We start from the raw sequence: 20979 nt of genomic DNA, 5'->3' as shown, positions 1-20979 counted from the left end.
CTAAAATTTAGAGAAAAATGTAACCACTTTTTTGGTAGAAGAATAAAAAAATTCGGAGTAGAAGCGGAGCTAATAGAGTACTTACCGTATTTCTCATTTTGTTTTACTTTTTAAATTTTTTTTAGTATAGTACAAGTTTGAATTTATACTTTTTCTTAATAATACAACTTTATACGAATAATAGACACGTTTTGATTTCACTAAAACTCAATATATATATACCCTTAATGATTAATGGAGTAATTATTTTTATATGATGAATAGAGACATTAATCTTTAGGCCTGTGCATAAAAAACGTGATATTCTATAAAAGATTCATGTCAACCAAAAATAATAGGATGAATTATCAATCAATAATTAATGATTTTAACATACGTGACACGCTTTTTATTTGGCCAAAGCATGAACTTTGAGAAAAAACGAACACTGAACGAACAAAAAGGTACAAGTACAACACTTTAACTTTCACCAATAGTCCAATACCGCAATACCGCACAGCTCAATCTTGATTATTGTTATTTTAATACGAAATTACGAAGTATACCCATAATGGCATCAATTACTGATGTACAATATGCCAATATTGAAGGACATACCTTCCTGAATTTATTTATTTATTTATTTATTTTTTTGAGGGAAGATTCTACTATTTTGGCTGCCTGACTTGATTTTATCCTTTATTTGCATAACAAAAATAATATCATACAGAGTAATGTTGGTACTTTTTCTGCTAACTGGGATATTACTGCCTTACTGGCATTAGGCGAATAAATGGTGTGATTGTATTAACTATTAAGCACTATTGTACTCTTAGCCTCTTAGGCTCGTAGCTGAGGATAACCAATCTTTTTGAGTATTTTATTTTGAATAAATTGAGGATAACCATCCTTTTGAGTGCTACAGAATGGAGTGGGTTTTGGATCTTATGAATCAACGTTAAGGAATATTTGATAACGAATTGTACGAGTCGAGTATTGTAAAATCAAGGATTTTATAAAGCCGTACTCTATATTATTTGAAATGTATGTAAAAAAACAAGTGCAAATTAAATTAGAAAAATCTATATCAATCTAATTATGAAAGTTGTTTTCTTTTTTTTTTTGGAAAAATTGGTATTAGTTATTCCGACTTTGGTCATTTACTTTTATTAATCTCAGTTATTAATAGTCTCAATTTTGGGGTTGATAAAAAAAATATAAATAACTTTTTATTTTTTCTTCCTGTAAATATAAAGTTTTGCATTTGCTCCCTTTACTCTGGAAGTTTCTTTTCCTCATTTCTTCTTATCTTGACCATTCTCCAATTGTGCTCTGAAAAAAAGTCACTCAAAAAAATTAACCTTTATTTTCTTTTACACGAAGGTTAAAATGTCTGAGAATCCACAAAATAGTGGTGAATCGAGTAATCAATTAGCGCAATTTAGATCTGAGTTACGTAAGATTTTTGAAAATGATCAAATAGTAGAATTTTGGGGTGTTGATATTTTCGACGAAAGTACTATAAAATCTGATTTTGTTTTGAATAATTTTTTGAGTTTTACTGATTTTGATTTTCCATTGGCAGTTCAAAGTCTTACAAAAACCTACCAATGGAGGGTAGAAAATAATTTTAACAGGGATGTAGGAGAGGGTTATTATGGGGATATTTTTAGTATTTTTGAAAAATCTAGTTGTTATATCGATTTTGCTCGATTACTTGATAATGAAGCACCTCAGCTTTCGATTCAACAAAATTGGTTTTTATGTTTTGAAAGAGTTGTCCGTAGAATTTTAAGTTCTTCTGAGAATTACCAGCCAATTTTGGTAATTATAATTGATTTTTCAATGAAAAAAACTTCTCTTTCTAAAAAGAAACAATTGTTGAATGCTATAAATGAAACCAAGCTATATTATCCAAACACTATTTTATTTTAAGAGAATATAACTTAATTTTTTGAAAAATAAATTGTGCTTGCATTGTTTTTTAATTTTTTTTTTTTTTTTTTTGTGTAAGTTTTTTATTGGCGGATGCTGTGATTGGTTAATCACCCACTGGAATGGGAAGGGAAAAAAATTTACAAAGGCAAAGAATGATATAAGCATTTATATAGGTCTGTGTTTAAAATTTAATTAATACTATGTACTATTTAGTGTTAAAAATTGGTATTTAACTTAACTTTGATTTTGTAAAAAAATGATGAGTAAATTAGGAACAACTAGTTTATGTTAAAAAAATTGACGAGGTAATTAGAAATAATTAATTTCTATGTCAAAAAGATACTTCGTCATTTTCATGCATATAAGCGTTGTTTATGTATGTGTTTAAAATTTAATTGATACTATGTACTATTTGAGTTAAGGTAATATTTTTTATTTTATGAAACCAGTTAAGGTAATAGAAGGGAGTACTCAACCTAATTTTCACCTTTTGGGTACTCAACCCAATTTTTTCACCTTTTGGGTACAATATTTTATTTTATTTTTTTCTTTTCTCACCCTTTGAGTACTCAACCCAATTTCAGCAACTTAACCACACTTAAACTCACCGTTAACCATAGCAAATCTTATAAAAAAAAATTAAAAAAAAAATCTTTTTTCTTCACAAACATGGCTCTTCCGACTATCTTAAAATGATGACAAACATTTCTTCTCTCTCTTCTAACTCTACCTACTGATATTAATGAGTAGTAGCATAAGTCGTCCACCTTTGTCGTTGCTAAATTGGATTAGGTTAGTTTTATTTGGTCAGGATTTTTTAATTTCTGTGTTTTGCTTCGATTTAAAATTTGCAAGGTAGGGAGTTTAGAAATTCGGTGAATTGGGTTTGATTTACTAAGCATTTAGATTTCTGGGTTCTTATAACAGATTCTATATTGTAATCTAATGTAGAAAATACTTCCCATATTTATGAACTGGGTTTGCTTTACATGCATATTACATTCAGAATTATGTGTGTGTGTGTGTTTTTTTTTTTCCGTGTAGAGTTATATATTTATCAGTTGATCCAATGATTTAGTTTAATCCTACTACTAGTATTGTTTATTTAGCTTTTTTAAAAATTAGATTAAGTTTGATAAATTTGATTGTTAATTAGCTTGTTGCTTCGTTTTGCGTGAAAAAAAGAGTTGCACCACTTCTAATTAAATTACAAGAAAAATATCTGTAAATTGGGAAATTCCTACTATACAAATAAAAAAAGACTCCTATACAAAAATAAGTATTCTAATTTCAAAAGAATTTTGCAACCATGTACATCAGAAGCCAAAGGTATATGAAATTACCGTAAGAAATGTTTTTCTACACATTTTCTAGCAATTGCACAAATTTTATCAGATTTTCTATTTCCTATGCCATGTAATCTATGCTCTTCCTTTGTTATGCGTGCACATGACGACCTGTAATTCACAAATTAATGCTAACCAAGGGCACTATCTTTTTAACCAAAGGGATTAAGTTTTCAGGGTAATTTAATATATTTTGGCCGGTAAATTGGGTTGAGTACCCCGGTGAAAAAAAAACCTTAGTACTTAAATGGTGAAAAAACTAAAAAGGCAGGCGTGTTTGTATAGTTTACTCGTACTATTTAGTGTTAAAAATTTATTTTTAACTTAACTTCGATCTTGTCCAAAAAAAAATGACGAGAAAAGGAAGAGCAATTAATTTCTATGTTAGAAAGATGGTCCGTACCTCGTCATTTTTAATCTAAGTAACTCCAAAGCATGCACATAAGCGTTTATTTAGGCATGTGTTTAACATTTAATTGATACTATGCAAGGTACTTTCCTGCAAGAAGTAAAGGTCGATCGGCGAAGATTATGTCGTTCTTGGAAAAACATTCTTCTACAGCAGATGGTGAAGTGATTATAACTACAAGGCGAACTCCAAATTTAAGAGAAATTATAGGCCCATATTTTTGTGCAATTTTTTGCAAAGATTTGTAAATTGGTTCTTTTAAAAGGTGTAGATGTCCTATAAATGGGAGACTTGGTGGACTTGGAGGAAGATTAATTGATCTTCCATTTTTTTGAATCAAGAATTTGAAGATTAATATGAAAAATAATGGCAATATACATAGAAATGTGTATAACCATATGTCTTCCATTGATGTTAATTTTGAAGGTACATGATGTCAACGCTATACATGTTAGTGATGAATTTTTTGGCGTTTGAAAGTTTCATTGTGTTTACCTGCCTTCTCTTCTTATTGGACTGAATTGATATAATAATATTATCCATTTGCACGCAGAAGATATGGAGTAAAAAATTAACAAAACTAACAAAGGCTAATCAATAATATAAGAGGTTGGGTGTTTGGCAGTGGGACACACTACCTTAAATGTTGATGGCTGATGCAGCGCTATATGGTCGGCATACGGGATAACGATTATCGTGAAATTGTTGCATGATCTACACGTGACTCATGGACCATATAATATCTCCGCCACGTCAGAATTGCCCCATTTAATTATTTTTTGTAAAAGTCATTTGAATTAAATGGAGCAATTTTAATGAAACAAAGAGAGTTAATTTTAATATTGTATATTAATTATGGTATTTAGATATCTGTTTTGCTATATGATTATACTATAGATCAAATAAGTCTTGTCCGATTGATGTTTTATATGTGCTTATGAATTTGCCAATTTACACATTGTATGTGATTATGACTTATGAGATGATTTGTAATTTATATTTCCTCTTGGAATGAATAGACTAATAAGAAGTTAAACAAGTTAAGCAAAAATATACAAGTATAAGTCGAGCCTCAATATTCTCACCTAGTACCACTGTACCAGTGAAAACTTGATCATCTTGCCATATAAAACACAATACGCCAAAAGGATGGGAATTATGTAGATCAAACATATTCATATAAAAAGGTTGATGAGCTTTTGCAGGCTATTATATCTAGGAGAGGAAGCAATAGAATTGAAATCCAAAGTAGTGTAGCTGAAAATGGAGACACTACATAATGGAAACACAAACATAGGAGAAGATTTGGAATTTGTAGGGGCAGAAGTGCAGAACTATAATTTCAGGGTCAATTCAATTAAGTTTGACCAATCATATATAGACTTTGGGTTGGTCGATAGAGATGACAACCGGTAGACTATTCGCAGAGGTGTTAATTCGGGTGTCTAAATCGGATTCGGTAAAATCGGGTTGGGTCGGGTTAATTTTTAATGTTAAGTCATGCTAAATTATTGTGTCCACGCAAATTAAATTTTAAATCGGATATTTTTCAGGCAGATGTCAAATCGGGTTAGATGTGCTTTTGACACATCTAATTATTAGGTGGCACTGATGAATGATGAAGTTACCAATTATGACCGTGTTTCATCTAGTGCTGGGCCACTTTCTTTTCTTTGGGCTGGACTGATTGACGCTTTATTGATTTAGATTTTGTTTTTTTGTTTTTTTTTTTTTTTTTGGTCCACATTGGCCTTGGCCAAAAAAACAATTAAACATGGATTAATGCACTTATTTAAATTTTTTAATCAAAATATTTGAACTTTGGAGTACTGTTTTTACATATATACAGATATATTCATTTGGCAATTTTTTCTACTCCGTAATTCATTAATTGTTAATAAAAATGCAAATAGAGTTAACAAGAGAGGGATAATAAAATAGTGTTCAATTAAAAACGAATATAAAAGACAAGTATTATGGTTACACGAAAATGGAAGAAATGTCTTCTTGAGAGATACCTTGAGGAACCATTGTAGACTTGTACAATTGCACTCCTTCAACCTCTTCGAATTTTTTTTCGTTAACACTTATATCCATGTATAGAATATTATTTTTGGACCAAATAATGAAGTATGTTTGAGATATGATTTTATAAAAGTAAAGTATCAAAAATTGAAGAAAGTCGTAAAAAAGCCCAACTTATTCATTTCAACCTCTCTCTTTTATCCGATTCTATATTGACCTTGTTATATACGAGTAAGTAATACAAGTACGTAGTGCATCGTGCAAGCATTTCTCATAACTATTAATTAAAAAAAACCTCACAACTCTATATAATCGATATAGATTTCGTATTTTTATCAAACTTTTCAAAACCTCTATTAAAGTACATACAATGTATTATTAAAGTGATGATTGTGATATTGGTGTAATCCTAAATGGTCTAACAACCACATTAAAGTGGGAGAAAACCCCACGAAAGTAGAAAGATGCATATAATCAATCCAACAATGTGAACAATCAAATCTTAATGCATGCATAATTGCCGAATGCTTTACTTTAAGCCGCGAAACCTTAGAAAAAGGGGCTAGCAAAAAAGTTTAAAACGTGAAGAAGAAAAATTGTATTGTTTATACGAAAAAAAGAATAAAAGCTAAACATAACAACCAACCATGAATATCAAACAGTATGTAATTAGCAAAATGCATGATAATTAGTACGAGGAAGTTTTAGTGGAATTACATTTATAGCAAAATAGATTATTTTACATTTAGTTATTCAGATAATAATAAGATTGAAAAAATAGAGAAGATATAACATGAAAGCTAGTTAGTTACTAGTGACCTGAACCTTCTCTACTAGGTCCAGAAGAAAATGTAAACATTCGGCCTCTCGAAGTAGACCATGATCGAGCCTTCAATTGAGCCGAGGTTGAAGGATTAACCACCACAACCTTAACCATAGGTTTAGATAATTCGACGACATTGCTCCGATTCCCAGTTTCCTCGTATGCTACAACCACGTCGATTGAGCTTGCAAATAACAACAACATTGCTATAACATAGGCAGAAGAAATATTGTTACTCTTGAAGTTATAATTCATCTCCCTAGCTTATTAGCTGACTTTCTTCTTGTTAAACAAGCTAGAAACGAGGTTTATGACATATTATAAGAATTAATCTTAAAGAGGTTTATATAAGGGTTTTTGAATGTGGTTTTTTGGCTTTTTTTTACCAATCAGTATACTTTATTTTTTACACATGGATATCCACTGTTTCCTGGATTGGAACAACGGTATTCTTTATGTAATTTCATGCTTTTGCACCTTGCTGAAATGGCTGGACATAGGTCTGATGTTGCACAATGATTTGTCTCCCATTTTAATCTTTGCTGCTAAGACTACCACACTAATTGCGACACCTAGTGCTAGTTTTCTCTCCGATTTTTGACAATAATGTCTCGTTTTGTAATTTGTACGAGGCAAGCTCATATACAATTATCGTGCAATATTTTTTGTGAGAGCATACTAACTTTACTTTATTGAGAAGTAATCTTTAGATTTATTTAGAATAACCTTTAATGTCTCATAAATAATAACAAATTAAATGATCTGAGCGTGGAAGGTAGAATAGTGTCACATAAAACGTTCATCCAAATTTTTTCTCAGCTTTCTTTTTAATGTAAGTGAGCTTCATTAAATTTTTCCTCATCCAATTTTTTTTTTTTATTTTTTATTTTTTTAATTGAAATTGTGAACCTTGAAGATTGTTGTACCTTTAAAGATTTAATTTATTCTAGCATGGTTTATGATTATGAGAATTGAATCATATAGTAGTAGTTTATTTGTATTTATAATCTATCTATGTTTATAAACTAATGCAATATACAGAACTTATATCAAAATTATTAATGTCTATACACATGAAAATTAAAATAACATACGACATATATAACATAGTAATATAGATAAAGTCCAATTTCTTACATTTTTAGATAAAGTCTAATATCTTACATTTTTATGTGCTACATGCATTCTATAGTACTTATTATTGAACATAAAATTTGAAAAGGAAATTGCAAAAGATATAAACTAGCACAATAATCGATCGATCCTATACTTATACTAGACAAATTTGCCTCTAATTGCATTGACGAAATTCTGAATATTCATGTTGGAGGAACCACCACTTGATGTTGCTTTCTTAGCCACCACCTTCCACTTATTGGCTTGTTCCTTCATATCTAACCTCCTTGGTCCTGTGGTCACCTCCACAATACACCTTTCAATCTCGTCTTTCCTAAGCTCGCCGTCCTTTGTCTTCTTCATCCTTACGCCCACCTTAAACACATCTACAAGAAGTTTAGCATTTGTTGGTTGGTCAGTCCAATCGGGGTAAGCTATAACCGGAACACCTGCTGATATAGTTTCTAATGTCGAGTTCCATCCACAATGAGTCAGAAAACACTTAATAGCTGGGTGCATTAACACTTTGTCTTGACGACACCACGGAACTATTAGTCCTCTATCTTTTGTATTCTCTAGAAATCCTTTTGGAAGCTCTCCCGTTTTTCCTCCCCAACCATTTTCGCCTTCCTTCCTCACCCATAAAAATCGCCTATTGCTATCACTCTCCAAGGCCATTGCTAGTGCTTCTGTCTCGCTTTGTGACATGACGGATATACTCCCCAAAGCAATGTATATCACCGATGATGCACCTAATAAAATTCCAAAGTTATATAAAGCATATCCCCAACGTAAATAAGGGCCGGTAACATAAAATAACATAACGTGGTTAGTCACATCAAATTTTGTACATATCATGGCCCTAATCTTATAAAATCAAAATATTTGGGGTGACCATATGAAATTGGTGTGATTAAGCATAGTATCTGGATTTGGGGTGACCATATGAAATTGGTGTGATCAAGCATGTTACTATATGAAATTGCTGTGATCAAGCATGTTACTTGACCGATGCTTTTGTCCCAATGTAATTTTTTTAAGGGTAATATGATAGACCTTATTGAACCGGCACCTCAATCTCACATATTAAGTAGCCCTGCTCCACAGGTCAACGTTTGAGAGTAGGAGGTAAAGGAATCTCACTACTCCCAAACAAAAATGTGGTTGGTAGGACTCAAACTTATGACCTAAAAGTTGCAAGGTGAGTTCCTTGACAATTCCACCAAGCTTGCTTGGTTTTGTTTCAATGTATGTACTTGTTACAAATACTTTTTGACACATAGGTTTGATAAAGGTAAAAAGGTAGAGAAAATTTTTGGGGTGAATACATGGGAAAAAAAAAAACTCTTATTAATAATGAGGTTTGTTGCAACTAAATTGGGCAATGAGGTCATCTCATAAAACAAAAATAAGTATCAACAAATAAATTAGGACTAAAAGAGTAAAAAAAAAAAAAAAAAAAAAAAAAAAAAAAAAAAAAAAAAAAAACACGGGGTAATAATAAATAACCTGCATAATTGAAAAACACTAGCTATCAATACCTTGCTTATCCAGCCAATCTAGGCACAAGTCGTTTTCTTCCTCATCCTTTAGCACTTCTCCAACATTTAGCATGTACGGTGAGACCAAAGGACCAATGGGCAGAATGGGTTTAAATTGCATCATGGAATTCACCAAAGTTTCTTCTATATCACAAAAAGAACTTCCAAATATCCATTGAAATCGATTAAGGATACTTATGGTTGTCATGACAACGTTTAGGAAATGGGGAGGGCTCGAGGGAAGGACAAAGGTTGGAAGGTCCTCTGCCTTAAGTAATGGTAATCCAGGTATTATCAAAACATGATTTGGATCATTTAATGCAGATACTTGAGATAATTTTAGGTGAAAATAATGATAGTATATGCCATATGTTGCACAAGATTGAACCCATAACATGGCACAAGGAATGTTGTGCATGATTGCAACATTTGTAACCCATGGCATGAAACAATTGACGATGATGTACTCAAATTTTTTACCTTTGCCTTCAAGAGCATAAACTAGATTTGAAAGATTTTTTACCCCGTCCCTTGGAAGGTACTCTTCTAGGAGGATACCCAAATTCTTGTCACGGTCAAGTTCAGCATCAAGGCCATCATCAAAGAACTCAAAGTCGATGAAATTGTTTTGTTTGGCTAGTCCAATTAAAAGTTGGTCTCGAGCATGGTTAGTTGTGGCTATGGTTACATGGATACCTCTTGATGTGAGGAGTTTGGCAAAGCGAACCATGGGGTTTATGTGACCATGGTAGAACAAGGAAACCATTAAAACATGAGTATCATTGATATGAACCATTTTTTCTCAAATAACAACATGAAACTACAATGAGAGGATTAAAGCAAGGAGGTTTAGTATAGAAGCAAGTTGAGGACTACTTGAAATTATATAATGAAATTAGTGATCCTTTGCTTAAGAAAACGTGTTAGGGAAAATACACCTTGCTTTGCATGTGAACTGAGGTAATAATTCATATAATTTCATTTAATTAGGGGATATGTTACCTTATATATAAATGAATAACAAGGGTAACATATCACATTTAATTCTAAGAGATTTGGTGTTAAAGAATTATACCAAAATTATGTATGCAATAATTGGACGAAATAAATTACGTATTCAAACTATGAAATCAAAATATCATGTATCAAGACTATTAAGGTATCAACTACGGAGTAATAAATTTTGATAGGATTTTATGCAGGGAAAAAAATTTGTACTTAATTTGCCATTTATATCTAAACCTTAGAGCAACATATGTCATATATGCCATAGTATGGATGTAAACTTTCAAGTTATTTAAGACTGGATCAAATTCTATCTAGCCACCTAGATCATTGTAGCTCTCTTTAATCACAAAAAATATACCATAATATATGCATAATTTATTTCATTTGCTTTGAAAAAAATTCATGACTTTGTTATAAGTTGTTAAGTTAGATAATTTTGCCTCACCATAGTCTATACAGATGTGGATAGTGCTAACATGATCATTGAATTAAAGGAAACAAATTGAATCAATTTCAGAAATTATCCTCTAATATACTTGGAAATCAAAAAGATACATTTTCATAATCATTAATATGAAAAATTTTGTGTGGACCTGGTTCACAATAATATATTGTTGTGGACCTGAGATCCCTAGGTGCTTCGCAACTAACTGCATTTTAAACACAATGACCCTTAATTTTAACATCATAACCTTAATTTTAACACAGTAACTTTTATTAAAACTCGTGTGATTTTTAATATTATTGCGAATCAAAAGTACGACGTTATGTTGAACATAATATAGTGACCTTTATTATTTAGTTTATTAAAATTTTCATAAAAAAAAATTAACCTCTTATGACCTTTATGATAACACAATGACTTCTATTTTAACATAATAACCTTTATTTTAACATAATGACCTTTTTTTTTTATTATTAATAAAACGACCACATACTGTCTCTAATATTAGTGGTCCACAATAAATTAATGTGAAGGGTCTATTTAAAATTTATATCATTAATAAATAGAGAGCGGGGTATAGGATAGACCTTTTCTTCCGATTTCAAGAGAATTGATTTTCACTACCTGCCCTAGTGGTCGAAAATTTCAAAGGCGGATTTGGGCCGCGAGTTAGCAACAAAAATGAAAAATTAGAATATGAGCGCGGAGGTGGTCCACAGTATAATCCATATTTTGACTGCGTAGTACGAGTAACACTAAGCGAAACAACAGCAGTTAAAACTTAAAAGGCGAGTGTTGGAGAGCGGGGAAAGCGAGGGAGGAGTAAGATGGGAAGTTCCAACACCGGCGGCAAGGACGATCCCGGCGTCAACGCCGCCGCAAGTGACACCTCTAACGGCGGTCTTGCGGATCCTAAGCCTAGCCTTTACGCCGAAGGCGAGAAGGTCCTCGCTTATCACGGTCCTCGCATCTACGAAGCCAAGGTTTTCTCTCTCTCCTCTTACAATCTACGCCTATTTTCTTCTGAAATTATGTTTTTATTAGTTATTGAATTTAGTGTAATTGTTTAAAATTAGTTTGTATGTATGCTAAATTGAAGTCTCTGATGTGTTTGATTTAGGAGATAGAGAAGTTTGGATTTATTTGAATGTATTACTATTACGATTTAGGTTTGATGATGAGCATTTTAGGTTTTAAGAGGTTATGGAAATTTAGGAGAAATTTCGAAATTGACTTTGAGTTTGTTTAACTTTAGGATTTAGGAAATTTTCAATTCGAATTAGAATACGGAGTTTATCGGATTCTTACAATTGAGATAATTGAGGACAATTGTTATTGTAAACACCATCACGCTGATGTCAATGGAAATGTGAATCATCGAAAAGATGTTCACATAATTTATATTTGTAGCCCATGTAATGGATAGTATTATGTCAAATGGCTGGACCCAAAGCTTGTACTTTTTTGTGTGATCCAAGTGTAAGTATGAATTAGGCCATTTTGGCTGAAGAGTGGAAGTTTGAAGCGATCGGCTGCTGTTGTAAGGAAGTATGGTCAGTATTTGGTCTTGTACTCAAATTAAAGCTCTGTTTGGCAGAGCTTGCAATAATACGTGGTTGGAATGCTACTTTCTCGGTTCCTTTAATTTTAAAACAAGGGGGATCATGCTTCCAAAAACACAATTTAGTCCTTAAATATCTTGATAATATAATGGTGAAAACTATAAAATGTTAATATTGTAAAAGTATATGTTGAGACGAATCTAACAAAACTCTACATGATTATATTTTTCCATATGTATAAATCAATATGTGGATAAAGATGAGTGTGTAAAAATTGTCAAAAGAGCAAATGTTGCAATTTAAGAAATGGAGGAAGTATAAGTTTTGAAACTTAATAAAAATTTGCAAAGGTTTGTGCGATGGTGGCATTTACACTCTGGCTTGCTCTTGTAAACTGTAAAATATAGTATTCCATATTCAATTAAAATCAGTAAAATATAAGTTTTAATCATTAAAATCGTTTTTACCAGTAAAAATCAATATAATTTGTATAAATTATCTATAACCAATAAAAACTTGTATAAATTAAGTTTTATTCAATGTAGGGCCTTTGTCTTAGGTCTCGTGGTTTGTATAATTTTGACCCAAAGTTTATGAGCAAAGTGCTAAAGCTAATGGTTTGTTTCCTGTTGGATATTTGAATGAACTATTGAAGATGTTCTAAAAAGGCAAGAGGTTCCCCAAGGTTGATTGAAAGTTAATCTTAGAAGTTGAATGCTATCATTGCTTCAATATTTTGTATTTAGAAATTCCATAGTGTTATCTGTTTAGCAATTTTACACTTGTAGCTCAGCTGTATGGCATATGGCTCAAGATTTGTATTATATATCTTTGACATGCTTGCGCTAATCTTTACCACTATGTGATGTTTTCAGATTCAAAAAGCCGAGATCCGTAAAAAAGAATGGCGTTATTTTGTTCATTACCTTGTAAGTTCTCATTTTTTTTACTTTTTCTTTATCAATTATGCGGTCTTGTGTTAGTAGAAACACCTTTTTACTTCAGCATTTTTGGACCTGGCATTGCCTTGATATTTTTGCTGATTGATCTTTTTTTCCAAGCTGTTAATTTTGGTGTATTCTGAATATTCAGATATGATGGAATTACTGAATGATACTAGTATCTTTTCTCATTTGCAGGGTTGGAACAAAAAGTAAGTAACTCTCTTTGAAGCCTATTGATCTTAAGGTTATGCTGTTTTTAAGCCTATTTTCCCCTCGTCTCTGCATGACATTGCGTTTTGGAGTCAATATAAATGACTTCCTGCTGTGCTTGACTCACAAAGATGATAATTTCTAACATACTTAATGAGACTCTTAAGTGGTTCTAGTTCTGTATCTGTCAATATTTTCTGCTTTACAGTGGAGGCAATTAGTTACCGTAACTCTGTGATGTAATATCAATTTATAGACTTTGTCTCTGATCCAAGTCTGATCCCTTGAAAATTGAACAGTGGTCATGATTGTTGAACTGCATGTATTGTTCTGATCTGATACTTGTCTTGTAACTCTGGTTCATACGAGAGAGTTAGATAATGATTTGTTGAATACCACACTTATTTCCAAACAGTTGGGATGAATGGGTTGGCATGGATCGCCTGATGAAAATTACGGAAGAAAATATCCAAAAGCAGCAGGCTTTGGAGAAGAAGCAAGGTGCTGACAAGCATCATAGATCTGGACGTTCTGCACAGACAAAGCCAAAAGGTTCTACTGGTTAGCCACTTCCTAGAAGTAAATATTGTTTTTTCTTGTGCAAAATGACCATATCTTTTTTTACATACCTTTGTAATTTGTTGAATTTTCCTTTTGAAGTTGATCTTTGTTGATATATTTTAGTAAGAATTTCGTGAAATCAGTCACATCCAAGAATTTGTTATGACAAGGAACAGATTGTTCTAGATTACCCATGCAGTTTTGTTGGTTAAGTGTATCAACTAATGCTTTGCAATTCACTTATCTGCTATTGTTATTTATCCGCAATAACTTACAAGTTTTGAGATTATCGAAAATTCGTGATTCTAGTATTTTACTGGCAACTCCTGTTGTTTCTATGAGGCTTAGGATATCTGTTGTTGAATCTTGCCACTGTAGTGCACAGGATGGTGTACTTTGTGGTGCTGATTAGTGATAACAACACAAAGTATTTTGATTAGGACCAACCGGAAGGTTTGTGCATAATGATTTTCTGCAAAGGGTTGAATTTTTTTTGTACAATTGGATCTATTGACTGCTTGCTAGTATTCTTACTGTTGATTAATTTCTTGTAAGCCGTTAAGGGCAATTTTGGGGACCTACATGGTATAATTTGTATAGTATTGTGCTTGACACATGCAATTTTGTGTTCTCAATCTGAAAAAGCTTATATTCTTACTAATTTCCTTGGTTTCTTGGTGTAGATGCAAAAGTAGATAAAGAAGACGTCAAGAGCAATGGTAATGTTGGTAGCTTGCTTTAAATTATATTTTTAATACTCAAGTTTGTTTATATATACTAAAAGGTTATTATTTTGTCCATCCAAAATGGCTATAGAATTTACAGTATATTTTTTTTATTTTTTTTAGTTATTTACTTTTTGCTTCCTATTTTGGTGATGGTGGTTTTTTTTGGGAGGGGAAGGGAGAGTGGGGTAAATTATGATTAATACCCCTTCCCCCACAAACAAATTCTTGTTGTCAACATTTGAAGGGCATGTTTCTATTATGAGCAGTTTCTGCTATTGTTTACCTAGTACCTGCTTAAAAAAATTTATGGAGTACAGAAGATCTTTGCTTCTTAGTAGTCTAAGGCATTTATCTGTAATGAGCATTAATATTGCCCTGGCTTGGGTACAATATTTACTACAGTCCCTCTGCCCACTTTGTTTAACTAACTCTTTCACTTTCTGGGAACATTGATATTGAGTAGAGAAGACCTTTGCTTCTTAGTAGTCTAATGTATTTGGCTTTAATGTGTACTAATATAACCCTGGTCCGGGGACAATATTTATTACCACACCACTGCCCTCTTTGCTCTTAACTGATCCTCTACATCTCTGTGAACATTGACTTTGCCAGAACCAGTGTAACAGAAACTTTTGTAGCCTACCTCTCTGTGGAAGGGTTGGTGATATTGTCGCAATAAAATTATTAAAATCTGGGGCAAGGCTTCTCTTATAATTAGTGAGTCGCAGGCATTTGGTATTTTGACTTATAATAATGTCATCGAAAGGTTTCTTGTGAGTTTGGAATGGAAAACAATTAGTCAAAAATGATGGATTACAAACTTCTGCTAAAATGGGAGAAGAAAAACTTTGCCTTGACTTTGAGAGAATTTTCTGTTCTTAATTAGTGTTGTACTTAAGCTGTTTCTGTCTACATATTATGGCTTTTCAGTTTTCGTTAAGTAGTTCTTGTTATGTGATCTGGTGACAAATTACCTCTTCTGCCTGTTTCAATTTTCATAATTATTGAAAATCTGTCCTCTCCTTTCCCCGTTCATTTATAGATACATGTATGTCTCTCTTCTTCACTATAGTCTCCATTAAAGTACATAAAGTTTCAAACAAATGTTACAAATCTTCCTTTTACTGCAGAGGTATACAGGTGGAGAGTTTAATGAACTGGGGTGCAATGCCTTTAAATATCAATGAATAAATGGGGTTGGGGGGGGGGGGGATGCTCTAAATGGTGTTGAGAATTATGAAGAGAAAGAATTACCAAGTTTTACAGTAAGTAATCATATGACCTTGACTGCTTTAGCAAGGGCATTATAGTCACAATGTATTATTCTATCATCAATATACTTGTTAATTAGACTAGCCTCCACTAAGTTATAAAAGTGCCATTCATTAAAAGTCAATGCAATTGGCTGGAAATTTAGATGTCACAGTGAGAAATCGCAAGAAATCAAAAAAATCTTTGGAAGTATTATGGAAAATATTTCATTTATTTTCATTGTGCTATTGAATTTTTGTTTATCCAACTCTTAATTGTCTATTGATGCTTCCTTTCTAATATTTGTAAGTTGTTGGTTTTGCAGTATGATTACTATAATTTTATTTTGTAAGAGGCACTTTTTCACACCTCTTAAGAATTAGGGTTTTCTCGATCATAATAGTGTTTTTGTATTTGCAATTTTCTGCAGTGGCAAAAGGGAAAAAGCGGAAGGGTGATGAGGTCTGCTTCCATCAAAACTAGCCTACTTCAATTATTAAGAATGATATCAACACCTATTTACGCTGTTCCAATTGTTCAAATTATATGCAGCATTTTCCTTAATACTTTCTCCACTTTTGAGTGAGTTGTACCGTGGTGCTGTCTCCTTTCCTAGGGGTGTACTTCAAGTTTGAATTCCCCTCTCCCCTTTTTGTGATTAGCAGTACTTTTGCCCTTAAATCTCTTATTACAATTCAAATTTCAATTTAAGGTTTTTGTTTCCTGACATAGCATCTCTTAAGTTTTTAACAAAGGGGAGTGATAGTGAACTTGTCAAAAAGAGTTGTGATGTCATGACAAATCCCAGCATAAGCCTAACTGTGTGAAAATGACATCCACCCTGTACACTGTGTACAGTATTGCAACATTTGCACTATCCTCTTGCCCTTAGATTCTTCCTTTAAGCTCTTGTGTGTGAATTTTGACGGGACTGCACTGTTTGCTGCTGCAATACTTGTTGCTTGAATTTCCCTTTATAAGATGGATTCTTTGGCAAAAATGTATTTTGACCATTCAAGCTGTATTTTTTGGTTGTTTGTAGCTCAAATCCACCTAGTTTTCAAGATTTGCATAGCTGTAGCTAGACTGATTACTTTCTTGTGTTTCCAATATCACACTTTTGGCTTACTTCTGGTGAAAGTGAAATGCCTATGGCATATATATCTCTCTTGCTCTTGAATTCACCTTCTTGCCAGCCTGACATCAAACCTCATCACTAGAATTTCTTTCTTTATAGTAGATGATGTCTTTTATAGTAGATGATGGTACTATGATTTTTGTTGCCCTGTTTACAATTGTTCTTATAATTATAAGTCAATTCTAAATAGTGGGTTGATTTTTCTTCACCCATGTATCTCTTTTTGTATATAAGTAGGATATATAAGTGGGATTTATCTGTTTTAAATGGAAGATGTTGTCTCAGTGTTCTTTCAAATGTTACAGAAAATTGCCTCTGATTTTTTTGAAGCTGATGTATACTGTTTCATATTTCTAGAAGGATAGTGCCTCTGCAGAGAAACTTGTAAAGATCCAGATTCCATCACCATTGAAGAAGCAATTGGTTGATGATTGGGAATTCGTTACACAAAAGGACAAGGTATGAGGACATAAAGTAATAACCTACACCCTGATGTAATAGTCACTCGTACAATTTTAAGAAGCCTGAAAAATAGTTATGTTTCCTGAAATGATATTAGGATATGATTTGTACAATTTGTTTCTAAATTCTCTCTACTTGACCCATGATGAGAAGGGGCATAGTGTAAATAAAAACTACTTATCTGAGTATTAGGTTATGAGCCATGAAGAGAACAGGCAAAATTCAATTTTTTGACTTCCTATCAACAGTCATTGCCTCAGGAACAACATAATTATTAGGCGCATTTTTTTGGTGGGGTGAAGGGTTTTGATGAACACTTCATTTTCTAGTGGTGCAATTTTCCATTTTCTTTGCCTTTTTTTTTTAGGAAGGCAAGTTTAGGAACATTTAAGCCAAGTTGAGGAACATAGAATTGAGTACCAAAGGCTCAATGGCTCGGCCTTGTAGATGTTTGTTAAGTCTGATCTCAAGTTTAGAGTTTTGGCCCTATCATAATTGAATTTTCCTTGCTTTGCCTGTGAAATTCTGCTAGGTAAAGGCCAATTCTTATGGTGTGGCCTTTTCTTTAACGCATAGTGTTTTATCGTTGGCCCAATTTAATTTAATTTGTCTCTCAAGTGGTTCTGCTGTCCTTTGATTTGCAGATAGCTGAAATTGTTTTCTATATGAATTAATTACATCTGTTCTTTGAACAATCCCTGTCCAAAATATTACATGTTGACAAATGGGTAGTGTCAGAATGTGTCAATGAGTTGTCTTCCTTTATGTTTTTAGTGCAAGGGCTCTTATATATCTTGGCTGTATGCCTGGATTAGGTTAAGATGCAGGGAATTATATACGTAGTTTGTTTTCACCTCAAAGTCTCAAATCTGTTCAGAAGCTTAGGATAATCCTCTTCATCTGTCCTTTCATCTCTCTTTTTTGTCGTGTTTTCTCTCTGTGTTTGTTTTGGGTATGCTATATGATTTATATTATCTGTTGTAATTTCATTTTTTGAATCAGTTATCTTGCTCTGTTACTAAATTATTTCCTCCCAACCTTTGGCTGATGTTTTCCTTAATTAATTATTAATTAATTGATTTTTCTCAAAATCCTTCCTTGCAGCTAGTTAAATTGCCTCGCTCTCCAACTGTGGATGATGTATTAAAGAAGTATCTTGAATACAGAACAAGAAAGGATGGCACGTAAGTTGTTACAGGTGTCTTAACCTTCTGTGTCATTTTTTTTACTTTTCTTGTACAATGTCACTGTTGTTGGATGCAACCCCTACTCCTTGCATTCAGTTTTTATTTTATGTGCTATGTATATATAAATTTAGTATATTCTGTTTCTGGAATTGCCCCAACTCTTGAAAGCCCGAGATGCCCATGTCCACAATGATAAAGTGGCCCTTGAGAAGCTATGCTCGACTGCTCGTCTGCAACAGCTAAACATATTTGTAGCCCCTTTTAACTTGACATAGATGAAGTTGATCAACTCTAATACTGCAAGAGGTGAACCCAAGACTCCCCATGCAATGCAAACTACATTCTCCAATGACACTATCTTGATTATGAATAAGATTATGAGAGTATTCACTACTGACTTTTCAAAGCACCCTTGGACTAACAGTTTTTAGTTCCTACGACAGTGTAGCGTAGGATTGAATGACAATACCAAGGTGTTCTTGACACAGTATAGTCTATCCTATAGGGATCAGAGACTTAGATTGTTGTTGCATAATGCTGGTTGCTGCGTCTTTTGATCCCGTACAAATTGCCTAGCTATATCAATTATGCTTCATCAGTGAAGTTGCCCTGAGTTTTTATTTTAATTTTAATTTTCTTTCTTTTGTAGGATTACTGATTCAATTGCAGAAATTTTGAATGGATTACGCTGTTATTTTGACAAAGCATTGCCGTTGATGCTTTTGTACAAAAAAGAAAGGCAGCAGTATCATGAGGCTGTAACTAATAATGCTTCCCCATCGACTGTATATGGTGCAGATCACCTACTGCGCCTATTTGGTATGCACACTTTTGAATGCTTTTTCCTCGTTTCATTTGTGTTATTTTCACCATTTTCTTTAATTGTTGCCTAGTAAGTTTACTCTGCTTGTATAGCTTAGTTTCAAGTCCTTAAATCATTCCTTTTTCAATTTAATCTCTTACCAGTCTCAGACATGCAATAATCTGGCATTAAGCACTGCCTTAATTCCTTAATCCATTTCATTTGCGCTAAGTTGTCCAAAATTAGTCTTCAAATATAGAATTGTTGGTGGTGTTAGAAACCAGGAGTTAATATTTTGTTGGGATTTTTTTTTTCTTAATTTTTATATATTTATTACATAAATGAAGTCACTGTTGGACTGGCTTGCTATGAATTTATCTTAGGATATGAGAGAATCTGTTTTACTGTATTGTGTAAGTATCCATTGCAGAATTAACTTGTAATAGGATTTGGCTTGCAGGTTGTTGTGTTATGAACTAGGAAATTGAGGAAATAAGATCGAAGTATGAGATATTGTTTCCTTAATTTCAGTGAATTCTGTTGATAGGGCAACTGCCTATAGGCATTTGCTGATGAGAAACTATATTGGCTATGAATTGGTTTTATAGGCTCCTCGTCTCCTTGGCCCACACCTTCTCTTCTCTCCCCTTTAATGCTTGTGAATTTTGATGGATATAGTAATAATTGCTAGAATTGTGAATCTGGTGACATTTGATGCCCTTCGTATACTCTTATGGATTGTGCAACTCCTGAAAGTACGAGAGCCTTCATGCTGTTTTCCTTCCACATCTAAATTTTGAATCAGGTTAATGCAATGTTGGTTTGTTAAATCTTACGTACTTCTAACTTCTAATCAATGTTGTATGATTGCAGTCAAATTGCCGGAGTTGTTAGCCTATGTAAACATGGAAGAGGAGACAATGACTCGTTTGCAGCAAAAATTAGTTGATTTTCTCAGGTATGTATGGTGTCCTTGTGGCTAAAGTCACAACCTTGTCATACCATGCTCTATATTCACTAGGTTTTGTGTTCAGATTTTTGCAGAAGAATCAAAGCACCTTCTTTCTCTCTGTTTACGATGGCTCTAGAGTTGCAGAAGGAACGACGAAGGGAAAAGAAAATTGAGGCTGCCCTGTATTCATATGGTTTGGCGCTCTTAATTTTTGAGTGCCCTGAGTGTGGTAGATCAGAAAGCACAAACAAATTCTTCTATTTTGCTAATTAGGCATATCACCGCCTCATTGTACCAATTCCACAAACTCTCTTGTATACATGTAATAGTAAGTTTTTCACTTATCAATTTCTCAGCTAGTTTTTGCCTGTCCTGGCATTTTTGTTGATGAATGTACTTTGTAGAATCGAAGGGAGCTCATGACCTGTAATTATAAATAGCTCCTTTGCGCAGTCAAATCAGGATAACAAACATTAATTGTGATGTAATATGTACGAGTATTGTTTTGTACTAATCTGAAAATCTGAAATTTATACGCCCTATATTTCTGAA

The 20979-nt window shown here is 32.9% G+C and overlaps 2 protein-coding genes across 4 annotated transcripts; one reads left to right on the top strand and one right to left on the bottom strand.

Moving 5' to 3' along the window:
• Positions 1-7795: 7795 nt before the first annotated feature.
• Positions 7796-9973, bottom strand: LOC110701705 (UDP-glycosyltransferase 84B2-like). Its single transcript, XM_021879331.1, has 2 exons — positions 9178-9973; positions 7796-8388 (listed from the first exon to the last, which is right to left on the bottom strand). Exons 1-2 carry the CDS (start codon positions 9971-9973, stop codon positions 7796-7798), a joined length of 1389 nt encoding a protein of 462 aa, XP_021735023.1.
• A 1366-nt stretch (positions 9974-11339) lies between these two features.
• LOC110701737 (protein MRG1-like) lies at positions 11340-20969 on the top strand. 3 transcript variants are annotated; one of them, XM_021879368.1, is made up of 11 exons: positions 11340-11613; positions 13068-13121; positions 13332-13345; positions 13762-13898; positions 14591-14626; positions 16317-16348; positions 17382-17483; positions 18591-18670; positions 19323-19492; positions 20349-20433; positions 20510-20969. In XM_021879368.1, the coding sequence occupies exons 1-11, from the start codon at positions 11458-11460 to the stop codon at positions 20598-20600; spliced, it is 957 nt and encodes a 318-aa protein (XP_021735060.1). In that variant the 5' UTR covers positions 11340-11457; the 3' UTR covers positions 20601-20969. The 3 variants fall into 3 exon arrangements, with proteins under 3 accessions (XP_021735060.1, XP_021735059.1, XP_021735061.1); XM_021879367.1 differs by having other exon boundaries at positions 13762-13907; XM_021879369.1 differs by having other exon boundaries at positions 11478-11613; positions 13285-13345; positions 13762-13907.
• The last annotated feature ends 10 nt before the right edge of the window (positions 20970-20979 follow it).

The sequence above is a fragment of the Chenopodium quinoa genome, unplaced genomic scaffold, assembly GCF_001683475.1.
Source record: "Chenopodium quinoa cultivar QQ74 unplaced genomic scaffold, ASM168347v1, whole genome shotgun sequence".
NCBI classification, from domain to species: Eukaryota; Viridiplantae; Streptophyta; class Magnoliopsida; order Caryophyllales; family Amaranthaceae; genus Chenopodium; species Chenopodium quinoa.
Note: the sequence above shows the minus strand (reverse complement) of the source record. Positions and strands in the feature narration are given on the sequence as shown.